The 26,370-nt window shown below is 41.3% G+C and overlaps 2 protein-coding genes across 2 annotated transcripts in view; one reads left to right on the forward strand and one right to left on the reverse strand.

The window, feature by feature from the left end:
- eppk1 (epiplakin 1) lies at positions 1 to 23,909 on the forward strand. Its single transcript, XM_017454221.3, has 2 exons — positions 1 to 108; positions 7,123 to 23,909. The coding sequence occupies exon 2, from the start codon at positions 7,144 to 7,146 to the stop codon at positions 23,110 to 23,112; it is 15,969 nt and encodes a 5,322-aa protein (XP_017309710.2). The 5' UTR covers positions 1 to 108; positions 7,123 to 7,143; the 3' UTR covers positions 23,113 to 23,909.
- fbxl6 (F-box and leucine-rich repeat protein 6) overlaps positions 23,231 to 26,370 on the reverse strand; it is an 8,307-nt gene continuing 5,167 nt past the window's right edge. The window contains exons 8-10 of the mRNA XM_017454222.3: positions 26,098 to 26,329; positions 24,643 to 24,883; positions 23,231 to 24,322 (exon numbers count right to left, since the gene is read on the reverse strand). Coding sequence (XP_017309711.1) covers positions 24,193 to 24,322; positions 24,643 to 24,883; positions 26,098 to 26,329 — 603 coding nt within the window. The 3' untranslated portion in view covers positions 23,231 to 24,192. The remainder of the gene's footprint in view (positions 24,323 to 24,642; positions 24,884 to 26,097; positions 26,330 to 26,370) is intronic.

Genomic DNA, 26,370 nt, shown 5'->3' on the forward strand with positions numbered 1-26,370 from the left:
CTCTGATCCTGTAGCCACCAGTGTGCATGTGCCAAGCCAGGGTTAACACATTGCCAGAAAACTTTCTGTTCCTGATAGACCTGTATTATTTCACACACACAAACTGAGGTAAGTGAACTATTTGAACACTATTTGAACTACTGCTTCTATTGCTACTGCTACCACCAAGCACAAACAGAGATAGTTGTAAGGAAATAGTTAAACAAACATGGTTGTGTAAATGAATAACACTGTAGTCAGAGTTAAGTCAGTGTGCTTTGTGTATTTTACAGTTACTCCCTGCAATAAAGACCTACTTTAAACTTTTATACACAGCTCATGATAAATAGCGGCTCAAATGAATGAGATGTATTGATCATAGTTCAACATCATTTAAAACTGCATCTCTTATTAAGTCTTAAGGTTGAGACAAAAAAAAAAAAAAAAAAATTGTAGCACAATAACTATTTATCAGTGGCTAAACAAGTTGATTGATATGTTTGTTACCAAGTATATATACATAAATATACCTTATGATTTAGCACATCACTTTGTATTATATTTATTTTATGGAAGGTTTAATTTTTCTATCTGTGTATAATAGCATTGCCTTTACTGTATGACATAACTGTCATGTAAGGACATGCAAAAAAAATACGTCAGTGAACTTATCATTTCCGTTCCTATTCAGTTCAGGTGTTGAGGAACATATTTACATCATCAGGAAAGAATGTTATTCATCACTAAGCTAGCAAACAGGACTGAAACCTGTTTTGTTACTGGGTCTACATTCAATATTAGAAAAAAAAACATTTCTTTGATCGAAGTAGTTAAATGTTCTCCCTTTTGGATATAGTGTTTTCCTTCTCCGAAAAAAAGTGTATTTCAAAATAATTTCTATTTTTACTGTGTTTGAAGGAAACAGTATATGCATTGTATTCTTACAGGTTATATCTTAGAGGCAGGATACTGTTTTTTTTTGTTGTTGTTGTTGTTTTTTATACAAAATGCACCCCTTAGGAAGTACCATGATAATCTACTTCAAACAGCAGATTTCAGTAGAGGCATAACAGAGGCACATTATTTAGTAGAGACATAACAGAGGCACATTATACAAGGACTGGCCTTTTCATAATCATGTGGCAGTCTGTTTACATTAAACCTGTTTAATGTTACTCCGGCTGAATTCTATTAAACAGCAAGATCAATCGATCAATAGATATATAGATAGATAGATGGATGGATAGACAGAAGTCTAATCTATTCAGTTTGCAATAGAATTGAATGGCTGTCAGAATGTAATGGAATTTCCTTATATCATGTGTCACCGTGTGGTACAAAAACTGCTCTGTGGCATGTAGCTCTGCAGCATATAGTTAAGTCTGCACAGAGGATCACCAGCTGCAGTTTTCCAATAGTTGAGAACATTTAAACAGGCAGATGCAGGAACAGGGCTCACCATACCATGAAAGACTCATTCCACCCTGCTCACTGACTGTTCCCTCAGGTAGAAGGCTGCACAGCATTAGGGCCAGAACAACCAGGATCAAAAAACACTTCTTCCCGAAGCTGTTAAATTCAAAAAATTTTCTAATGTGCAATAACACTCATACATCAGAGACTCTTTCATGTGCAGTAACACGCATTTCAAGTGCAATAACACTCTTTCATGTGCAATAACAGTAATTATATTATTTATTTATAATACCCATTTCTTGCTCCACTAATTTTTATTGCGGCACTTAATTTTATATTTAGTGTTTTTAATTCTTCGCTGTTGTTACTGGGACCTCAGTACTTGGTTTCGTTTCTTTCATGTAGCCCATGTTTTGGAATGACAATAAACTTCCTTGAATCCTTGAATATTAAAATGCTATTTTCTCCCTTTTCACTTTTGGATGTAATTAGATTCTAAACTGTTATAACTTTATGGTGATTAAGATACATGCAAAAGTAGAATATACTTCAGTTCAGGAAAGCCTGTAGTTATTGGAACTATATACTATAATAGAAAGAGTGAAGGGTGTCACAAATCTCAGATGTTCTCCTCTAGAAAGCTGTTTAGTGTTTAGATAAGGATAATCTCATTAACTGACAGTCAGAGATTCAAAAAACATACTTAGGCACACTTTTTGGGAATTAAATAAAACTTATTTATTTTTTCACTACTGAATTGTATGCGGATTTGAATTTGTAAATGAAAAATGCCGTAATTATTTCACATTACCAGAACCCTAGTTGCTTTCTATATCATCTCAAGGAAAATGAAAAATAAATTCAGTGTCAAATATTTAAATGTTTGCAACTAAATAACAATGGCAAACTCCCTAGGAGCAAAAAGTCTAATGTAACCTTCCAACATTATCTCTGGGTGTCTCCATGCAAGGGTATGTGAGGGAAATGTCACCATGTAATTTCTCAGTGATAAAATAGCTAGTTGCGACACACACTGTGATACACATCTGCAAGCTGTAAATGTTAGGCCATCTTATCATGAAGTCACCAATGACATGTGAGTCCCACATGCCAATACAATTCTCCAACATTCTCTAATAGACGTTCCAACATTACATATACACTTATCATCCACTTTATTAGGAACACCTGTATATGTGCACATTCATGAAGTTATCTAATCAGCCAATCATGTGGCAGCAGCACAATGCAAAAAATCATGCAGATAAAGGTCAAGAGCTTCTGGAAATGTTCATATCAAGCATTGGAATGAAGAAAAAGTGTGACTCTGATCATGGTACCAGACGGGCTGGTATGAGTATTTCAGAAACTGCTGATCTCCTGGGAATTTCACACACAGAATGTTGCAAAAAACAACAACAACAAAAAAACATTGAGTGAGTTACAGTTCTGTGGGGGGAAATGCCTTGTTGATAATAGAGGCCAGAGGAAAATAGTCATATTAGTTTGAGCTGCCATAAAGGATATAGTAACTCATATAATCACTCTTTACAACTATGGTGAACAGAATAACATCTCAGCATGCACAAAACAGTTAACTTTGAGGTAGATGGGCTACAACAGCAGAATTTTCACTCCTTTTTTACACTCCTTTCCATTCCAAGAACAGGAATGTTAGGCTATCATGGGCACAGGCTCATCGAAACTGGACTGTTTAAGTTTAGAGAGAAAACCCCCCCATAAAACAACTGTCCAGTTTCAGTTAGTCCATGTGTTCATCATAGCCTTGTTCTTGGCTGACAGGAGTGGAACCTGATGTGGTCTTCTGCTGTTTCACCTCAAGGTTTGATGTGTTGTGTATTCTGAGATGCTTTTCTGTTCACCACAGTTGTAAATAATGATTATTAAAGTTACTATAGACTTCCTGTCAGTTTAGACCAGTCTGGTCATTCTCCTCTGATCTGGCACCAACAACCATGCTGCTTTTAAAGTCACAGAGATCACACTTTTTCCCCCCATCCTGATGCTTGATGTGAACATCTGCATGATATTTGCAGGTGTGCAGGTGTACACACATCCTTATGCTAGTTCACTAGGTCACGGACTAAGTATACCATCAAGAAAATTTTGTCATAACCAGTCATTTATAGTATTGGCATTACTTAAAGAATATAAAAAACAAGAAAGCCAGCCAACACAAATCCATAAATGAAGACAAATAAAACTAATCATTCAACTGTGACAAAAGAAATGCTGCCATATAAATGGATGATGAGATGGTCCTTATGCACCTTAAGCATTTATAAAATTTTTGTTTTAGTTTGGTTTGGTTTACAGAAACATTTAAACACAATTTTACTAAAAGGTTAATAAATGACAGCCAGTATGTATGCCCTTTTATCAGGTTGCAGCATCAATGCACTTTTAAATGTCCAAATTGAAAAAACAATGTTGAACAGCCCAGACATTTGCTTGGTGACTAGATAATTTAATATGTTAGATATTTGACCAGCTGTGTAATATCAACCTGCTGCTACTGAGCTGCACTTCTGCATACTCTCTGATCATCAGAATTCCAAGGTAAGGACTTCGACTTGGCCATTCCAAAACATTAACTTCATTCTTCTTTAACCATTTTTGCTAGAAAGACTTGAATGCTTGGGGTCATTGTCTTGCTGCATGACCCACTCTCTCTTGTGATTCAGTTCTTGGACAGATGTCCTGACATTTTCCTTTAGAATTCACTGATATAATTCAGAATTCATTGTTGCATCATTGATGGCAAATCGTCCTGGCCCAGATGCAGCAAAACAGGCCCAAACCATGATACTACCTCCATGTTTCACAGATGGGATAAGGATCTTATGCTGAAATGCAGTGTTTTCCTTTCTCCAAACAAACTCTTCTCATTTAAACCAAAAGTTGTATTTTTTATCTCATTCATCCAAAAAACATTTTCCCAGTAGCGTTGTGGCTTGTCCACATTATCTTTGAACTGCAGACTGGCTAGCAATTTTCTTTTTGGAGAGCAGTGGCTCTTGGAGTGATCTTTGTTGGACGACCACTCATGGGGAAGGTAACAATGGTCTTGAACTTCCTCCATTTGTACACAATCTGTCTGACTGTGGATTGGTGGAGTCCAAACTGTTAAGAGATGGTTTTATTTTTTAACCTTTTCCAGCCAGATGAAGATTTTTCATCTTTGTCTGAGGTCCTCAGAAATTTCCTTTGATGCTGCCATGATACACTTCCACAAACATGTGTTGTGAAGCTCAGACATTGATAGATCCCTGTTCTTTAAATAAAACAGCGCGCTCACTCACGCCTTATCGTCATCCCATTGATTGAAAAGACCTGTTTCTAATTTCACCTTCAAACTAACTGCCAATCCTACAGGTTCACATACGTTTGTCACTCACACATATGTAATACTGGATAATTTTTTGAATACTTTTTGTTTTATTTTGCCTCATTTGTGTAAATGGGTTCTCTATGTTTACTTTTAGGACTTTGAAAATCTGAATGTGTTTTACATCATATTTATGCATATTTTATACACGCATATATATATATATATATATATATATATATATATATATATATACAGTGAGGGGAAAAAAGTATTTGATCCCCTGCTGATTTTGTACGTTTGCCCACTGACAAAGAAAAGATCGGTCTATAATTTTAATGGTAGTTGTATTTGAACAGTGAAAGACAGAATAACAACAAAAAAATCCAGAAAAACGCATGTCAAAAATTTTATAAATTAATTTGCATTTTAATGAGGGAAAAAAGTATTTGACCCCCTCTCAATCAGAAAGATTTCTGGCTCCCAGGTGTCTTTTATACAGGTAACGAGCTGAGATTAGGAGCACACTCTTGAAGGGAGTGCTCCTAATATCAGTTTGTTACCTGTATAAAAGACACCTGTCTACAGAAGCAATCAATCAATCAGATTCCAAACTCTCCACCATGGCCAAGACCAAAGAGCTCTCCAAGGATGTCAGGGACAAGATTGTAGACCTACACAAGTCTGGAATGGGCTACAAGACCATTGCCAAGCAGCTTGGTGAGAAGGGGACAACAGTTGGTGCGATTATTCCCAAATGGAAGAAACACAAAAGAACTGTCAATCTCCCTCGGCCTGGGGCTCCATGCAAGATCTCACCTCGTGGAGTTGCAATGATCATGAGAACAGTGAGGAATCAGCCCAGAACTACACGGAAGGATCTTGTCAATGATCTCAAGGCAGCTGGGACCATAGTCACAAAGAAAACAACTGGTAACACACTACGCCGTGAAGGACTGAAATCCTGCAGCGCGCGCAAGGTCCGCTGCTCAAGAAAGCACATATACATGCCCGTCTGAAGTTTGCCAATGAACATCTGAATGATTCAGAGGACAACTGGGTGAAAGTGTTGTGGTCAGATGAGACCAAAATGGAGCTCTTTGGCATCAACTCAACTCGCCGTGTTTGGAGGAGGAGGAATGCTGCCTATGACCCCTGGAACACCATCCCCACCGTCAAACATGGAGGTGGAAACATTATGCTTTGGGGTTTTTTTTCTGCTAAGGGGACAGGACAACTTCACCGCATCAAAGGGACGATGGACGGAGCCATGTACCGTCAAATCTTGGGTGAAAACCTCCTTCCCTCAGACAGGGCATTGAAAATGGGTCGTGGATGGGTATTCCAGCATGACTATGACCCAAAACACACGGCCAAGGCAACAAAGGAGTGGCTCAAGAAGAAGCACATTAAGGTCCTGGAGTGACCTAGGCAATCTCCAGACCTTAATCCCATAGAAAATCTGTGGAGAGAGCTGAAGGTTCGAGTTGCCAAACGTCAGCCTCGAAACCTTAATGACTTGGAGAAGAGCTGCAAAGAGGAGTGGGACAAAATCCCTCCTGAGATGTGTGCAAACCTGGTGGCCAACTACAAGAAACGTCTGACCTCTGTGATTGCCAACAAGGGTTTTGCCACCAAGTACTAAGTCATGTTTTGCAGAGGGGTCAAATACTTTTTTCCCTCATTAAAATGCAAATCAATTTATAACATTTTTGACATGCGTTTTTCTGGATTTTTTTGTTGTTTTTCTGTCTCTCACTGTTCAAATAAATCTACCATTAAAATTATAGACTGATCATTTCTTTGTCAGTGGGCAAACGTACAAAATCAGCAGGGGATCAAATACTTTTTTCCCTCACTGTATATATTTATTATATATATATATATATATATATATATATATATATATATATATATATATATATATACACACTATATACACATACACACACACACATATATATATATATATATATATATATATATATATATATATATATATATATATATATATATATATATATATATATATATATATGTATATGAAATTCAAAAGAGTTCACATACTTTCAAGCACAGACAAATTTTATATACAGATTATGCTGCCATGCTTAAATATATTATTTAATTAAATTACAGGCAGATAATGAAGGGGAATCTGTTTTTTTCCTGATTGTCAGAGGTAATTGGTAATTAGGGTCAAAATTCAGGAAGTCCAAAAAAGAATGATGGAACTGCATGTTCAGTACTTTAGTAGTCTATTATTTCCATATGTTAAAAACATATGCTGACAATTCACTGCAAACCTTTTTTTCATGTTTGATGTGTTATGTAATTTAAAGATAAAATTTTTATGTTTACATTTTTAAAATTTACAGGTCATCAAAAGATCTTCCAAAATGTCACTTCACGAAAAAGGCCAAAGAGACGGAGCTGTGACTACCTTCCGAGGCATCAAAAAGCAAGTTTCAGCTCAGAACTTGCTGGAATCTAAAATCATTGATAAGAAGCTTTTTGAAGACCTTAGCAGCGGAAAGGTCACAGTAGATCAAGTAAGCAATATGGACTCAGTACGCAAGTACCTGCAGGGTACCGACTGTATTGCAGGAGTGTATGTGCAGTCCACCAAACAGACCATGAGCATCTATCAAGCCAAATCCAAAGGACTTCTAACACCTGGAACATCACTGGTTTTACTGGAGGCTCAAGCTGCTACTGGATTCATGGTTGAGCCATTGAAGAACAAAAAACTCTCAGTGGAGGAGGCAGTGGCTCAGGGAGTTGTGGGGACTGAATGGAAAAACAAGCTACTTTCTGCAGAGAGGGCAGTCACTGGCTACACTGACCCTCACACAGGAAACACCATTTCGCTGTTCCAGGCCTTGAAGAAAGATCTCATTGTCAAAGATCATGGCATTCGTCTTTTGGAAGCACAGATTGCTACCGGAGGCATTATTGATCCAGTTTACAGCCACCGTGTCCCTGTGGAGGTGGCTTACCAGAGAGGATATTTTGATGAAGAAATTAACCAGATTCTATCTGACCCGGGCGACGACACCAAGGGCTTCTTTGACCCCAACACACAGGAAAACCTCACCTACCTGCAACTACTTGACAGGTGTGTGAAAGACCCTCTCACTGGCCTTAGACTGCTTGTTATTGTGAAGAAAGGAGAGTTTTACTTCTACATTGATGAACATACAAAGAAAATCCTCCAGTCCACTACAACAAACAAGGCGGGGGGTAAATTCCAAGGAAAGGAGGTTTCCCTCTGGGATCTCATATACTCTGAATACATCGAAGAGGAAAAGAAAAGAGATCTGGTTCAGCAATTTAAGTCTGGCATTATAACAATTGAATACTTTTTAGAGCATGTACTAACAGTTATACAGCAGAAAACACCCAGTGTGACTGTTACTACTACCAGCACCACCTCTACAACAACAAAAGGTCCTAGCTTTCGAGGCATCAAAAAGCAAGTTACAGCTCAGAACTTGCTGGAATCTAAAATCATTGATAAGAAACTTTTTGAAGACCTCAGCACTGGAAAGGTCACAGTAGATCAAGTAAGCAATATGGACTCAGTACGCAAGTACCTGCAGGGTACCGACTGTATTGCAGGAGTGTTTGTGCAGTCCACCAAACAGACCATGAGCATCTATGAAGCCAAATCCAAAGGACTTCTAACACCTGGAACATCACTGGTTTTACTGGAGGCTCAAGCTGCTACTGGATTCATGGTTGAGCCATTGAAGAACAAAAAACTCTCAGTGGAGGAGGCAGTGGCTCAGGGAGTTGTGGGGACTGAATGGAAAAACAAGCTACTTTCTGCAGAGAGGGCAGTCACTGGCTACACTGACCCTCACACAGGAAACACCATTTCGCTGTTCCAGGCCTTGAAGAAAGATCTCATTGTCAAAGATCATGGCATTCGTCTTTTGGAAGCACAGATTGCTACCGGAGGCATTATTGATCCAGTTTACAGCCACCGTGTCCCTGTGGAGGTGGCTTACCAGAGAGGATATTTTGATGAAGAAATGAATCAGATTCTTTCTGACTCGGGCGATGACACCAAGGGCTTCTTTGACCCCAACACACAGGAAAACCTCACCTACCTGCAACTACTTGACAGGTGTGTGAAAGACCCTCTCACTGGCCTTAGACTGCTTGTTATTGTGAAGAAAGGAGAGTTTTACTTCTACATTGATGAACATACAAAGAAAATCCTCCAGTCCACTACCACAAACAAGGCAGGGGGTAAATTCCAAGGAAAGGAGGTTTCCCTCTGGGATCTCATATACTCTGAATACATCGAAGAGGAAAAGAAAAGAGATCTGGTTCAGCAATTTAAGTCTGGCACTATAACAATTGAATACTTTTTAGAGCATGTACTAACAGTTATACAGCAGAAAACACCCAGTGTGACTGTTACTACTACCACCACCACAACAACAACAAAAGGTCCTAGCTTTCGAGGCATCAAAAAGCAAGTTTCAGCTCAGAACTTGCTGGAATCTAAAATCATTGATAAGAAGCTTTTTGAAGACCTGAGCAGCGGAAAGGTCACAGTAGATCAAGTAAGCAATATGGACTCAGTACGCAAGTACCTGCAGGGTACTGACTGTATTGCAGGAGTGTTTGTGCAGTCCACCAAACAGACCATGAGCATCTATGAAGCCAAATCCAAAGGGCTTCTAACACCTGGAACATCATTGGTTTTACTGGAGGCTCAAGCTGCTACTGGATTCATGGTTGAGCCATTGAAGAACAAAAAACTCTCAGTGGAGGAGGCAGTGGCTCATGGAGTTGTGGGGACTGAATGGAAAAACAAGCTACTTTCTGCAGAGAGGGCAGTCACTGGCTACACTGACCCTCACACAGGAAACACCATTTCGCTGTTCCAGGCCTTGAAGAAAGATCTCATTGTCAAAGATCATGGCATTCGTCTTTTGGAAGCACAGATTGCTACCGGAGGCATTATTGATCCAGTTTACAGCCACCGTGTCCCTGTGGAGGTGGCTTACCAGAGAGGATATTTTGATGAAGAAATGAACCAGATTCTATCTTACCCGGGCGACGACACCAAGGGCTTCTTTGACCCCAACACACAGGAAAACCTCACCTACCTGCAACTACTTGACAGGTGTGTGAAAGACCCTCTCACTGGCCTTAGACTGCTTGTTATTGTGAAGAAAGGAGAGTTTTACTTCTACATTGATGAACATACAAAGAAAATCCTCCAGTCCACTACCACAAACAAGGCGGGGGGTAAATTCCAAGGAAAGGAGGTTTCCCTCTGGGATCTCATATACTCTGAATACATCGAAGAGGAAAAGAAAAGAGATCTGGTTCAGCAATTTAAGTCTGGCACTATAACAACTGAATACTTTTTAGAGCATGTACTAACAGTTATACAGCAGAAAACACCCAGTGTGACTGTTACTACTACCAGCACCACCTCTACAACAACAAAAGGTCCTAGCTTTCGAGGCATCAAAAAGCAAGTTACAGCTCAGAACTTGCTGGAATCTAAAATCATTGATAAGAAACTTTTTGAAGACCTCAGCACTGGAAAGGTCACAGTAGATCAAGTAAGCAATATGGACTCAGTACGCAAGTACCTGCAGGGTACCGACTGTATTGCAGGAGTGTTTGTGCAGTCCACCAAACAGACCATGAGCATCTATCAAGCCAAATCCAAAGGACTTCTAACACCTGGAACATCACTGGTTTTACTGGAGGCTCAAGCTGCTACTGGATTCATGGTTGAGCCATTGAAGAACAAAAAACTCTCAGTGGAGGAGGCAGTGGCTCAGGGAGTTGTGGGGACTGAATGGAAAAACAAGCTACTTTCTGCAGAGAGGGCAGTCACTGGCTACACTGACCCTCACACAGGAAACACCATTTCGCTGTTCCAGGCCTTGAAGAAAGATCTCATTGTCAAAGATCATGGCATTCGTCTTTTGGAAGCACAGATTGCTACCGGAGGCATTATTGATCCAGTTTACAGCCACCGTGTCCCTGTGGAGGTGGCTTACCAGAGAGGATATTTTGATGAAGAAATGAACCAGATTCTATCTGACCCGGGCGACGACACCAAGGGCTTCTTTGACCCCAACACACAGGAAAACCTTACCTACCTGCAACTACTTGACAGGTGTGTGAAAGACCCTCTCACTGGCCTTAGACTGCTTGTTATTGTGAAGAAAGGAGAGTTTTACTTCTACATTGATGAACATACAAAGAAAATCCTCCAGTCCACTACCACAAACAAGGCGGGGGGTAAATTCCAAGGAAAGGAGGTTTCCCTCTGGGATCTCATATACTCTGAATACATCGAAGAGGAAAAGAAAAGAGATCTGGTTCAGCAATTTAAGTCTGGCACTATAACAATTGAATACTTTTTAGAGCATGTACTAACAGTTATACAGCAGAAAACACCCAGTGTGACTGTTACTACTACCAGCACCACCTCTACAACAACAAAAGGTCCTAGCTTTCGAGGCATCAAAAAGCAAGTTACAGCTCAGAACTTGCTGGAATCTAAAATCATTGATAAGAAACTTTTTGAAGACCTCAGCACTGGAAAGGTCACAGTAGATCAAGTAAGCAATATGGACTCAGTACGCAAGTACCTGCAGGGTACCGACTGTATTGCAGGAGTGTTTGTGCAGTCCACCAAACAGACCATGAGCATCTATCAAGCCAAATCCAAAGGACTTCTAACACCTGGAACATCACTGGTTTTACTGGAGGCTCAAGCTGCTACTGGATTCATGGTTGAGCCATTGAAGAACAAAAAACTCTCAGTGGAGGAGGCAGTGGCTCAGGGAGTTGTGGGGACTGAATGGAAAAACAAGCTACTTTCTGCAGAGAGGGCAGTCACTGGCTACACTGACCCTCACACAGGAAACACCATTTCGCTGTTCCAGGCCTTGAAGAAAGATCTCATTGTCAAAGATCATGGCATTCGTCTTTTGGAAGCACAGATTGCTACCGGAGGCATTATTGATCCAGTTTACAGCCACCGTGTCCCTGTGGAGGTGGCTTACCAGAGAGGATATTTTGATGAAGAAATGAACCAGATTCTATCTGACCCGGGCGACGACACCAAGGGCTTCTTTGACCCCAACACACAGGAAAACCTCACCTACCTGCAACTACTTGACAGGTGTGTGAAAGACCCTCTCACTGGCCTTAGACTGCTTGTTATTGTGAAGAAAGGAGAGTTTTACTTCTACATTGATGAACATACAAAGAAAATCCTCCAGTCCACTACCACAAACAAGGCAGGGGGTAAATTCCAAGGAAAGGAGGTTTCCCTCTGGGATCTCATATACTCTGAATACATCGAAGAGGAAAAGAAAAGAGATCTGGTTCAGCAATTTAAGTCTGGCACTATAACAATTGAATACTTTTTAGAGCATGTACTAACAGTTATACAGCAGAAAACACCCAGTGTGACTGTTACTACTACCAGCACCACCTCTACAACAACAAAAGGTCCTAGCTTTCGAGGCATCAAAAAGCAAGTTACAGCTCAGAACTTGCTGGAATCTAAAATCATTGATAAGAAACTTTTTGAAGACCTCAGCACTGGAAAGGTCACAGTAGATCAAGTAAGCAATATGGACTCAGTACGCAAGTACCTGCAGGGTACCGACTGTATTGCAGGAGTGTTTGTGCAGTCCACCAAACAGACCATGAGCATCTATGAAGCCAAATCCAAAGGACTTCTAACACCTGGAACATCACTGGTTTTACTGGAGGCTCAAGCTGCTACTGGATTCATGGTTGAGCCATTGAAGAACAAAAAACTCTCAGTGGAGGAGGCAGTGGCTCAGGGAGTTGTGGGGACTGAATGGAAAAACAAGCTACTTTCTGCAGAGAGGGCAGTCACTGGCTACACTGACCCTCACACAGGAAACACCATTTCGCTGTTCCAGGCCTTGAAGAAAGATCTCATTGTCAAAGATCATGGCATTCGTCTTTTGGAAGCACAGATTGCTACCGGAGGCATTATTGATCCAGTTTACAGCCACCGTGTCCCTGTGGAGGTGGCTTACCAGAGAGGATATTTTGATGAAGAAATGAACCAGATTCTATCTGACCCGGGCGACGACACCAAGGGCTTCTTTGACCCCAACACACAGGAAAACCTCACCTACCTGCAACTACTTGACAGGTGTGTGAAAGACCCTCTCACTGGCCTTAGACTGCTTGTTATTGTGAAGAAAGGAGAGTTTTACTTCTACATTGATGAACATACAAAGAAAATCCTCCAGTCCACTACCACAAACAAGGCAGGGGGTAAATTCCAAGGAAAGGAGGTTTCCCTCTGGGATCTCATATACTCTGAATACATCGAAGAGGAAAAGAAAAGAGATCTGGTTCAGCAATTTAAGTCTGGCACTATAACAATTGAATACTTTTTAGAGCATGTACTAACAGTTATACAGCAGAAAACACCCAGTGTGACTGTTACTACTACCACCACCACAACAACAACAAAAGGTCCTAGCTTTCGAGGCATCAAAAAGCAAGTTACAGCTCAGAACTTGCTGGAATCTAAAATCATTGATAAGAAGCTTTTTGAAGACCTGAGCAGCGGAAAGGTCACAGTAGATCAAGTAAGCAATATGGACTCAGTACGCAAGTACCTGCAGGGTACCGACTGTATTGCAGGAGTGTTTGTGCAATCCACCAAACAGACCATGAGCATCTATGAAGCCAAATCCAAAGGACTTCTAACACCTGGAACATCACTGGTTTTACTGGAGGCTCAAGCTGCTACTGGATTCATGGTTGAGCCATTGAAGAACAAAAAACTCTCAGTGGAGGAGGCAGTGGCTCAGGGAGTTGTGGGGACTGAATGGAAAAACAAGCTACTTTCTGCAGAGAGGGCAGTCACTGGCTACACTGACCCTCACACAGGAAACACCATTTCGCTGTTCCAGGCCTTGAAGAAAGATCTCATTGTCAAAGATCATGGCATTCGTCTTTTGGAAGCACAGATTGCTACCGGAGGCATTATTGATCCAGTTTACAGCCACCGTGTCCCTGTGGAGGTGGCTTACCAGAGAGGATATTTTGATGAAGAAATGAACCAGATTCTATCTTACCCGGGCGACGACACCAAGGGCTTCTTTGACCCCAACACACAGGAAAACCTCACCTACCTGCAACTACTTGACAGGTGTGTGAAAGACCCTCTCACTGGCCTTAGACTGCTTGTTATTGTGAAGAAAGGAGAGTTTTACTTCTACATTGATGAACATACAAAGAAAATCCTCCAGTCCACTACCACAAACAAGGCGGGGGGTAAATTCCAAGGAAAGGAGGTTTCCCTCTGGGATCTCATATACTCTGAATACATCGAAGAGGAAAAGAAAAGAGATCTGGTTCAGCAATTTAAGTCTGGCACTATAACAACTGAATACTTTTTAGAGCATGTACTAACAGTTATACAGCAGAAAACACCCAGTGTGACTGTTACTACTACCACCACCACAACAACAACAAAAGGTCCTAGCTTTCGAGGCATCAAAAAGCAAGTTTCAGCTCAGAACTTGCTGGAATCTAAAATCATTGATAAGAAGCTTTTTGAAGACCTGAGCAGCGGAAAGGTCACAGTAGATCAAGTAAGCAATATGGACTCAGTACGCAAGTACTTGCAGGGTACCGACTGTATTGCAGGAGTGTTTGTGCAATCCACCAAACAGACCATGAGCATCTATGAAGCCAAATCCAAAGGACTTCTAACACCTGGAACATCACTGGTTTTACTGGAGGCTCAAGCTGCTACTGGATTCATGGTTGAGCCATTGAAGAACAAAAAACTCTCAGTGGAGGAGGCAGTGGCTCAGGGAGTTGTGGGGACTGAATGGAAAAACAAGCTACTTTCTGCAGAGAGGGCAGTCACTGGCTACACTGACCCTCACACAGGAAACACCATTTCGCTGTTCCAGGCCTTGAAGAAAGATCTCATTGTCAAAGATCATGGCATTCGTCTTTTGGAAGCACAGATTGCTACCGGAGGCATTATTGATCCAGTTTACAGCCACCGTGTCCCTGTGGAGGTGGCTTACCAGAGAGGATATTTTGATGAAGAAATGAACCAGATTCTATCTGACCCGGGCGACGACACCAAGGGCTTCTTTGACCCCAACACACAGGAAAACCTCACCTACCTGCAACTACTTGACAGGTGTGTGAAAGACCCTCTCACTGGCCTTAGACTGCTTGTTATTGTGAAGAAAGGAGAGTTTTACTTCTACATTGATGAACATACAAAGAAAATCCTCCAGTCCACTACCACAAACAAGGCAGGGGGTAAATTCCAAGGAAAGGAGGTTTCCCTCTGGGATCTCATATACTCTGAATACATCGAAGAGGAAAAGAAAAGAGATCTGGTTCAGCAATTTAAGTCTGGCACTATAACAATTGAATACTTTTTAGAGCATGTACTAACAGTTATACAGCAGAAAACACCCAGTGTGACTGTTACTACTACCAGCACCACCTCTACAACAACAAAAGGTCTTAGCTTTCGAGGCATCAAAAAGCAAGTTTCAGCTCAGAACTTGCTGGAATCTAAAATCATTGATAAGAAGCTTTTTGAAGACCTGAGCAGCGGAAAGGTCACAGTAGATCAAGTAAGCAATATGGACTCAGTACGCAAGTACCTGCAGGGTACCGACTGTATTGCAGGAGTGTTTGTGCAGTCCACCAAACAGACCATGAGCATCTATCAAGCCAAATCCAAAGGACTTCTAACACCTGGAACATCACTGGTTTTACTGGAGGCTCAAGCTGCTACTGGATTCATGGTTGAGCCATTGAAGAACAAAAAACTCTCAGTGGAGGAGGCAGTGGCTCAGGGAGTTGTGGGGACTGAATGGAAAAACAAGCTACTTTCTGCAGAGAGGGCAGTCACTGGCTACACTGACCCTCACACAGGAAACACCATTTCGCTGTTCCAGGCCTTGAAGAAAGATCTCATTGTCAAAGATCATGGCATTCGTCTTTTGGAAGCACAGATTGCTACCGGAGGCATTATTGATCCAGTTTACAGCCACCGTGTCCCTGTGGAGGTGGCTTACCAGAGAGGATATTTTGATGAAGAAATGAACCAGATTCTATCTGACCCGGGCGACGACACCAAGGGCTTCTTTGACCCCAACACACAGGAAAACCTCACCTACCTGCAACTACTTGACAGGTGTGTGAAAGACCCTCTCACTGGCCTTAGACTGCTTGTTATTGTGAAGAAAGGAGAGTTTTACTTCTACATTGATGAACATACAAAGAAAATCCTCCAGTCCACTACCACAAACAAGGCAGGGGGTAAATTCCAAGGAAAGGAGGTTTCCCTCTGGGATCTCATATACTCTGAATACATCGAAGAGGAAAAGAAAAGAGATCTGGTTCAGCAATTTAAGTCTGGCACTATAACAATTGAATACTTTTTAGAGCATGTACTAACAGTTATACAGCAGAAAACACCCAGTGTGACTGTTACTACTACCAGCACCACCTCTACAACAACAAAAGGTCTTAGCTTTCGAGGCATCAAAAAGCAAGTTTCAGCTCAGAACTTGCTGGAATCTAAAATCATTGATAAGAAGCTTTTTGAAGACCTGAGCAGCGGAAAGGTCACAGTAGATCAAGTAAGCAATATGGACTCAGTACGCAAGTACCTGCAGGGTACCGACTGTATTGCAGGAGTGTTTGTGCAGTCCACCAAACAGACCATGAGCATCTATCAAGCCAAATCCAAAGGACTTCTAACACCTGGAACATCACTGGTTTTACTGGAGGCTCAAGCTGCTACTGGATTCATGGTTGAGCCATTGAAGAACAAAAAACTCTCAGTGGAGGAGGCAGTGGCTCAGGGAGTTGTGGGGACTGAATGGAAAAACAAGCTACTTTCTGCAGAGAGGGCAGTCACTGGCTACACTGACCCTCACACAGGAAACACCATTTCGCTGTTCCAGGCCTTGAAGAAAGATCTCATTGTCAAAGATCATGGCATTCGTCTTTTGGAAGCACAGATTGCTACCGGAGGCATTATTGATCCAGTTTACAGCCACCGTGTCCCTGTGGAGGTGGCTTACCAGAGAGGATATTTTGATGAAGAAATGAACCAGATTCTATCTGACCCGGGCGACGACACCAAGGGCTTCTTTGACCCCAACACACAGGAAAACCTCACCTACCTGCAACTACTTGACAGGTGTGTGAAAGACCCTCTCACTGGCCTTAGACTGCTTGTTATTGTGAAGAAAGGAGAGTTTTACTTCTACATTGATGAACATACAAAGAAAATCCTCCAGTCCACTACCACAAACAAGGCAGGGGGTAAATTCCAAGGAAAGGAGGTTTCCCTCTGGGATCTCATATACTCTGAATACATCGAAGAGGAAAAGAAAAGAGATCTGGTTCAGCAATTTAAGTCTGGCACTATAACAATTGAATACTTTTTAGAGCATGTACTAACAGTTATACAGCAGAAAACACCCAGTGTGACTGTTACTACTACCAGCACCACCTCTACAACAACAAAAGGTCCTAGCTTTCGAGGCATCAAAAAGCAAGTTACAGCTCAGAACTTGCTGGAATCTAAAATCATTGATAAGAAACTTTTTGAAGACCTCAGCACTGGAAAGGTCACAGTAGATCAAGTAAGCAATATGGACTCAGTACGCAAGTACTTGCAGGGTACCGACTGTATTGCAGGAGTGTTTGTGCAATCCACCAAACAGACCATGAGCATCTATGAAGCCAAATCCAAAGGACTTCTAACACCTGGAACATCACTGGTTTTACTGGAGGCTCAAGCTGCTACTGGATTCATGGTTGAGCCATTGAAGAACAAAAAACTCTCAGTGGAGGAGGCAGTGGCTCAGGGAGTTGTGGGGACTGAATGGAAAAACAAGCTACTTTCTGCAGAGAGGGCAGTCACTGGCTACACTGACCCTCACACAGGAAACACCATTTCGCTGTTCCAGGCCTTGAAGAAAGATCTCATTGTCAAAGATCATGGCATTCGTCTTTTGGAAGCACAGATTGCTACCGGAGGCATTATTGATCCAGTTTACAGCCACCGTGTCCCTGTGGAGGTGGCTTACCAGAGAGGATATTTTGATGAAGAAATGAACCAGATTCTATCTTACCCGGGCGACGACACCAAGGGCTTCTTTGACCCCAACACACAGGAAAACCTCACCTACCTGCAACTACTTGACAGGTGTGTGAAAGACCCTCTCACTGGCCTTAGACTGCTTGTTATTGTGAAGAAAGGAGAGTTTTACTTCTACATTGATGAACATACAAAGAAAATCCTCCAGTCCACTACCACAAACAAGGCGGGGGGTAAATTCCAAGGAAAGGAGGTTTCCCTCTGGGATCTCATATACTCTGAATACATCGAAGAGGAAAAGAAAAGAGATCTGGTTCAGCAATTTAAGTCTGGCACTATAACAACTGAATACTTTTTAGAGCATGTACTAACAGTTATACAGCAGAAAACACCCAGTGTGACTGTTACTACTACCAGCACCACCTCTACAACAACAAAAGGTCCTAGCTTTCGAGGCATCAAAAAGCAAGTTACAGCTCAGAACTTGCTGGAATCTAAAATCATTGATAAGAAACTTTTTGAAGACCTCAGCACTGGAAAGGTCACAGTAGATCAAGTAAGCAATATGGACTCAGTACGCAAGTACCTGCAGGGTACCGACTGTATTGCAGGAGTGTTTGTGCAGTCCACCAAACAGACCATGAGCATCTATGAAGCCAAATCCAAAGGACTTCTAACACCTGGAACATCACTGGTTTTACTGGAGGCTCAAGCTGCTACTGGATTCATGGTTGAGCCATTGAAGAACAAAAAACTCTCAGTGGAGGAGGCAGTGGCTCAGGGAGTTGTGGGGACTGAATGGAAAAACAAGCTACTTTCTGCAGAGAGGGCAGTCACTGGCTACACTGACCCTCACACAGGAAACACCATTTCGCTGTTCCAGGCCTTGAAGAAAGATCTCATTGTCAAAGATCATGGCATTCGTCTTTTGGAAGCACAGATTGCTACCGGAGGCATTATTGATCCAGTTTACAGCCACCGTGTCCCTGTGGAGGTGGCTTACCAGAGAGGATATTTTGATGAAGAAATGAACCAGATTCTATCTGACCCGGGCGACGACACCAAGGGCTTCTTTGACCCCAACACACAGGAAAACCTCACCTACCTGCAACTACTTGACAGGTGTGTGAAAGACCCTCTCACTGGCCTTAGACTGCTTGTTATTGTGAAGAAAGGAGAGTTTTACTTCTACATTGATGAACATACAAAGAAAATCCTCCAGTCCACTACCACAAACAAGGCAGGGGGTAAATTCCAAGGAAAGGAGGTTTCCCTCTGGGATCTCATATACTCTGAATACATCGAAGAGGAAAAGAAAAGAGATCTGGTTCAGCAATTTAAGTCTGGCACTATAACAATTGAATACTTTTTAGAGCATGTACTAACAGTTATACAGCAGAAAACACCCAGTGTGACTGTTACTACTACCAGCACCACCTCTACAACAACAAAAGGTCCTAGCTTTCGAGGCATCAAAAAGCAAGTTACAGCTCAGAACTTGCTGGAATCTAAAATCATTGATAAGAAACTTTTTGAAGACCTCAGCACTGGAAAGGTCACAGTAGATCAAGTAAGCAATATGGACTCAGTACGCAAGTACCTGCAGGGTACCGACTGTATTGCAGGAGTGTTTGTGCAGTCCACCAAGCAGACCATGAGCATCTATGAAGCCAAATCCAAAGGACTTCTAACACCTGGAACATCACTGGTTTTACTGGAGGCTCAAGCTGCTACTGGATTCATGGTTGAGCCATTGAAGAACAAAAAACTCTCAGTGGAGGAGGCAGTGGCTCAGGGAGTTGTGGGGACTGAATGGAAAAACAAGCTACTTTCTGCAGAGAGGGCAGTCACTGGCTACACTGACCCTCACACAGGAAACACCATTTCGCTGTTCCAGGCCTTGAAGAAAGATCTCATTGTCAAAGATCATGGCATTCGTCTTTTGGAAGCACAGATTGCTACCGGAGGCATTATTGATCCAGTTTACAGCCACCGTGTCCCTGTGGAGGTGGCTTACCAGAGAGGATATTTTGATGAAGAAATGAACCAGATTCTATCTGACCCGGGCGACGACACCAAGGGCTTCTTTGACCCCAACACACAGGAAAACCTCACCTACCTGCAACTACTTGACAGGTGTGTGAAAGACCCTCTCACTGGCCTTAGACTGCTTGTTATTGTGAAGAAAGGAGAGTTTTACTTCTACATTGATGAACATACAAAGAAAATCCTCCAGTCCACTACCACAAACAAGGCAGGGGGTAAATTCCAAGGAAAGGAGGTTTCCCTCTGGGATCTCATATACTCTGAATACATCGAAGAGGAAAAGAAAAGAGATCTGGTTCAGCAATTTAAGTCTGGCACTATAACAATTGAATACTTTTTAGAGCATGTACTAACAGTTATACAGCAGAAAACACCCAGTGTGACTGTTACTACTACCAGCACCACCTCTACAACAACAAAAGGTCCTAGCTTTCGAGGCATCAAAAAGCAAGTTACAGCTCAGAACTTGCTGGAATCTAAAATCATTGATAAGAAACTTTTTGAAGACCTCAGCACTGGAAAGGTCACAGTAGATCAAGTAAGCAATATGGACTCAGTACGCAAGTACCTGCAGGGTACCGACTGTATTGCAGGAGTGTTTGTGCAGTCCACCAAGCAGACCATGAGCATCTATGAAGCCAAATCCAAAGGACTTCTAACACCTGGAACATCACTGGTTTTACTGGAGGCTCAAGCTGCTACTGGATTCATGGTTGAGCCATTGAAGAACAAAAAACTCTCAGTGGAGGAGGCAGTGGCTCAGGGAGTTGTGGGGACTGAATGGAAAAACAAGCTACTTTCTGCAGAGAGGGCAGTCACTGGCTACACTGACCCTCACACAGGAAACACCATTTCGCTGTTCCAGGCCTTGAAGAAAGATCTCATTGTCAAAGATCATGGCATTCGTCTTTTGGAAGCACAGATTGCTACCGGAGGCATTATTGATCCAGTTTACAGCCACCGTGTCCCTGTGGAGGTGGCTTACCAGAGAGGATATTTTGATGAAGAAATGAACCAGATTCTATCTGACCCGGGCGACGACACCAAGGGCTTCTTTGACCCCAACACACAGGAAAACCTCACCTACCTGCAACTACTTGACAGGTGTGTGAAAGACCCTCTCACTGGCCTTAGACTTCTTGTTATTGTGAAGAAAGGAGAGTTTTACTTCTACATTGATGAACATACAAAGAAAATCCTCCAGTCCACTACCACAAACAAGGCAGGGGGTAAATTCCAAGGAAAGGAGGTTTCCCTCTGGGATCTCATATACTCTGAATACATCGAAGAGGAAAAGAAAAGAGATCTGGTTCAGCAATTTAAGTCTGGCACTATAACAATTGAATACTTTTTAGAGCATGTACTAACAGTTATACAGCAGAAAACACCCAGTGTGACTGTTACTACTACCACCACCACAACAACAACAAAAGGCCCTAGCTTTCAAGGAATCAAAAAGCAAGTTTCAGCTCAGAACTTGCTGGAATCTAAAATCATTGATAAGAAACTTTTTGAAGACCTGAGCAGCGGAAAGGTCACAGTAGATCAAGTAAGCAATATGGACTCAGTACGCAAGTACCTGCAGGGTACCGACTGTATTGCAGGAGTGTTTGTGCAGTCCACCAAACAGACCATGAGCATCTATGAAGCCAAATCCAAAGGACTTCTAACACCTGGAACATCACTGGTTTTACTGGAGGCTCAAGCTGCTACTGGATTCATGGTTGAGCCATTGAAGAACAAAAAACTCTCAGTGGAGGAGGCAGTGGCTCAGGGAGTTGTGGGGACTGAATGGAAAAACAAGCTACTTTCTGCAGAGAGGGCAGTCACTGGCTACACTGACCCTCACACAGGAAACACCATTTCGCTGTTCCAGGCCTTGAAGAAAGATCTCATTGTCAAAGATCATGGCATTCGTCTTTTGGAAGCACAGATTGCTACCGGAGGCATTATTGATCCAGTTTACAGCCACCGTGTCCCTGTGGAGGTGGCTTACCAGAGAGGATATTTTGATGAAGAAATGAACCAGATTCTATCTGACCCGGGCGACGACACCAAGGGCTTCTTTGACCCCAACACACAGGAAAACCTCACCTACCTGCAACTACTTGACAGGTGTGTGAAAGACCCTCTCACTGGCCTTAGACTGCTTGTTATTGTGAAGAAAGGAGAGTTTTACTTCTACATTGATGAACATACAAAGAAAATCCTCCAGTCCACTACCACAAACAAGGCGGGGGGTAAATTCCAAGGAAAGGAGGTTTCCCTCTGGGATCTCATATACTCTGAATACATCGAAGAGGAAAAGAAAAGAGATCTGGTTCAGCAATTTAAGTCTGGCACTATAACAATTGAATACTTTTTAGAGCATGTACTAACAGTTATACAGCAGAAAACACCCAGTGTGACTGTTACTACTACCAGCACCACCTCTACAACAACAAAAGGTCCTAGCTTTCAAGGAATCAAAAAGCAAGTTTCAGCTCAGAACTTGCTGGAATCTAAAATCATTGATAAGAAGCTTTTTGAAGACCTGAGCAGCGGAAAGGTCACAGTAGATCAAGTAAGCAATATGGACTCAGTACGCAAGTACCTGCAGGGTACCGACTGTATTGCAGGAGTGTTTGTGCAGTCCACCAAACAGACCATGAGCATCTATGAAGCCAAATCCAAAGGACTTCTAACACCTGGAACATCACTGGTTTTACTGGAGGCTCAAGCTGCTACTGGATTCATGGTTGAGCCATTGAAGAACAAAAAACTCTCAGTGGAGGAGGCAGTGGCTCAGGGAGTTGTGGGGACTGAATGGAAAAACAAGCTACTTTCTGCAGAGAGGGCAGTCACTGGCTACACTGACCCTCACACAGGAAACACCATTTCGCTGTTCCAGGCCTTGAAGAAAGATCTCATTGTCAAAGATCATGGCATTCGTCTTTTGGAAGCACAGATTGCTACCGGAGGCATTATTGATCCAGTTTACAGCCACCGTGTCCCTGTGGAGGTGGCTTACCAGAGAGGATATTTTGATGAAGAAATGAATCAGATTCTTTCTGACTCGGGCGATGACACCAAGGGCTTCTTTGACCCCAACACACAGGAAAACCTCACCTACTTGCAGTTACTCACCAGATGCATGAAAGATCCACACACTGGATTAACCTTACTGATTTTAAGGAAATGAGAAAAATATCATAAGATTTTCTTAGCTTAAGGAATTAAATGATTACAATAAAAACATACCTGATTCAGACAGTGTTGTTTAGGATTGGAACAACCACTTATCTATTATAATTATTATACCATATTCTAGTTATACCATTATTAACCATTTATTATTATATCATCCATCAGGCATTGCCTGTTTGGTCACCTTCTCACTTCAGACCTAGAGACCTTATTTTATCCTTCTCCATGACCATTCTATTTGTACTTTCTTTGTGTTTCATCACTTGATCAATGTGTTTGCATGTTTATTAATGGAGAATTCTCTACTAATGGTACAACACCACTAATTTACTGTCAGTGTGAGAATGCACCATCAGCCAAATAACTTCAGGTCAATAATACTGGAGTGGAGTGGTAATAAAAGCACTGACAATATATGGGTTTTTGTAACCCACAAAATGTGCCTGATTAAACAGTGAGCATAGATACAAGGTACATGTACATAATAAAAAGTGGGTGTTTCCTTTTTTATTGCAAATGTTTAGAAATCTTTATAAATCATCGCATTTCAGGGGATTTATGCATTACTACAATTCCAAGGATTTATTTACCAGCATGGTTCCATGTTTTCAGAATACCATTTTAAAAGACTGTCCCATAGATAAAGACTGAGGAAAATAATTGCTGGATATTGCAAGGAATGATAATGCAATACAATCATATCTTTCACACTAACACTAAGGAGTGGAATCTACTTTAATGGAATGCTTATATTCAAAACACTAATAAACCTTCCTTTTTTACACAGTTAAATGTTGTTGACTTATGTTACATGATAAGTTTTATACCTTTAAAACATACTTTTATCTTTGTTGTTTCAATTTCCAAATTGGGGCTTTGTATATATACACATATTTTCATACTCTAATATTATACAGAGAGCAGGTAAGCGACCATCTTAATCAATCATATTTACCTACTAGTGGTTTTATATAGCCTATTTTAAGCACATATATCAACACTTTGGGGATCTTATGACCTTAACAATGAAGTCTTAAAATGCATCCCAAAAGTATAAACAAAAATACAAAGTACATTAATTTAACTTGTCCAGGAGCTGATGTATGTGTTCTTGTCCACGATAAACTCGTTTGAGTCCCCTTGGAAGGTAACGGCATGATGACAGATTCAAGTAGCTAAGAGCTGTAGACCGACCCACTAGTAACCTGTGAAATTTAAATCATTGTTTACTCTCAGTTCCACAAATAATGGTACTTCTTTTCAAAAGATACACTACCAGTGACATATATATGCATAATGTTAAATTAATAGTTTTTAAAAGTCTTAAAAGTTATCTAACAGTTAAGGGAAAAAATATAGTTACAAAGCTGAAAATGGTTAGAAATTTATCACGGGCATACAGGGATTATGCTGCCATGTTTTTAAACAAAGTTGCTTCCTGGAGGCAGCCCATGTGTACCTACAATTAATATACTCTTTAACTGATGAAAACCCATTTATTCATTCCTTACTATTGCAATGGTACCTGATTGCAGACGATGTGATCTTGGTCCCACTGAGATTCAGAGAATGAAAGGAATTGACCCCAGTGCCATGAGACAGATGCCCCATTGCAATCTCCATGTCCTCTTCTGAGAAAGGTTGGTTGGTGAGATCCAGCTCCCGAAGGCTATGACACCATTTCTGCATGAGCACGTGGATGCCTTTGTTTGATGCCACCATGGCATTGCTATTGAAATACAGCCCCCAGTATAAACACTCCAGACCTAAAAATATTGAGAAAGCAGGTGAATATATGGTGAATACTGAGAATATATAGTGCTTTCTTGTGCAGAGTTTAAACTATTTTACCAAGTGTTAAAAAATACATTTAATCCTACATAGTATTTAACCAATCAGCGAGTAGGAAAAGTAAATTTATCAATCAATGATAAATTTACAAGTATTTTGTAAATGTTAATGAGCTATTGGTCTGTGTTATTAAAACAAAAACTGTATCAGGACCATGCATATTGCAAGTTAACTACTAAAGAATTTAATCCACTCTCCTTACCAAATATAGAATGTTTTGCTTAAATACATAAAGTATATTATTACATGCTTTTATACAGTAATTGACTATGTCATATACAGAGAACCGTAAGAAATGACAGCCTCTAAATTTCCCTTGCAAGCACAACATAAATAAAATGCAGCATGCATGCTTGTAGACTTATAAAGTGAGCTCTGCTTCTAAAGTGAGCTCTATGACAAATTAAGTGTAAAAATAAAAGAGTACAAGCCTAAAAATAAGAAAGGAACTACACTATTAGGGTTTCCCATCAATACAGATACATTTTGTCTCCATAACAATTCACCACATGAATTTGATTACTGATTACTTTGGAGACGAGAGCTGAGATAGAGACAGAGTGAGTGATTTTGAGTTTCATGATGACACCATGTTGCATTTGTTACTTTAGAGACACATTTTTTGCTCATGCAATTAGAATACAGTGTATTAATGCTGCTTAGGTTTGTGTTCTCTATGATCCATCCATTTTCTGTACTGCTTATCCTACACATGGGTGCGGGGAGCCTGGAACCTATCCCAGGGGACTTGGGGCACGAGGCGGGGGACACATTCAGGGCACAATCGCACACACAGTCACACACACTTCTCTATGAACAGAAATTTTAAATGAATGTTTAAATACATAATAAATCTTTTGTAAATAAAATGTTACACCTGACTATATGCAAAATTATTTACACAAATTTTCCAGTTTTCAAACTGCGTTTTCTTTTACTCACTAAGGTTCTTCTCCAACTTTACTGCTGGCCCCCGTTTTAGGTGCATACTGACACCTAGTGTATGAACGTCCATGCACATTTAAAAAACAATTAAAATTAAAAATACAATTATAAGTGCTTTGGTACTGTATTTTCTAAACATTTATCATTTATACATATGTAATTAGCTGGTATGAGTACATTTTACCTTCACAAGGCAGAGCATATAGTCCAGCAGCTGTGATGCGAGAGCATCCCCGCAGGTCCAGCACACGCAGGTGGGGTGAGCCATGCAGAATGTTGAGCAGGTCCTGGTCGTTCATAAAGGAATGAGATGAAGAGGCTATACATAACTCCTCCAGCATGGGAAAGCCAAGTGTGGAACTGGGTGTGTTGCGAATCATTTTGGGAACAGGGTTAATATTCATCAACCTAAAAGTCTACACAGGGCAAACAAAGGAGGAACATCCAAAAAGAAACA

The sequence above is a fragment of the Ictalurus punctatus genome, chromosome 24 (genome assembly GCF_001660625.3).
Source record: "Ictalurus punctatus breed USDA103 chromosome 24, Coco_2.0, whole genome shotgun sequence".
Taxonomy (NCBI): domain Eukaryota; kingdom Metazoa; phylum Chordata; class Actinopteri; order Siluriformes; family Ictaluridae; genus Ictalurus; species Ictalurus punctatus.

What these genes read in the sequence shown, in the direction of transcription:
- eppk1 (XM_017454221.3), top strand. Translation starts at nt 7,144, where the DNA reads ATGTCACTTCACGAAAAAGGCCAAAGAGACGGAGCTGTGACTACCTTC.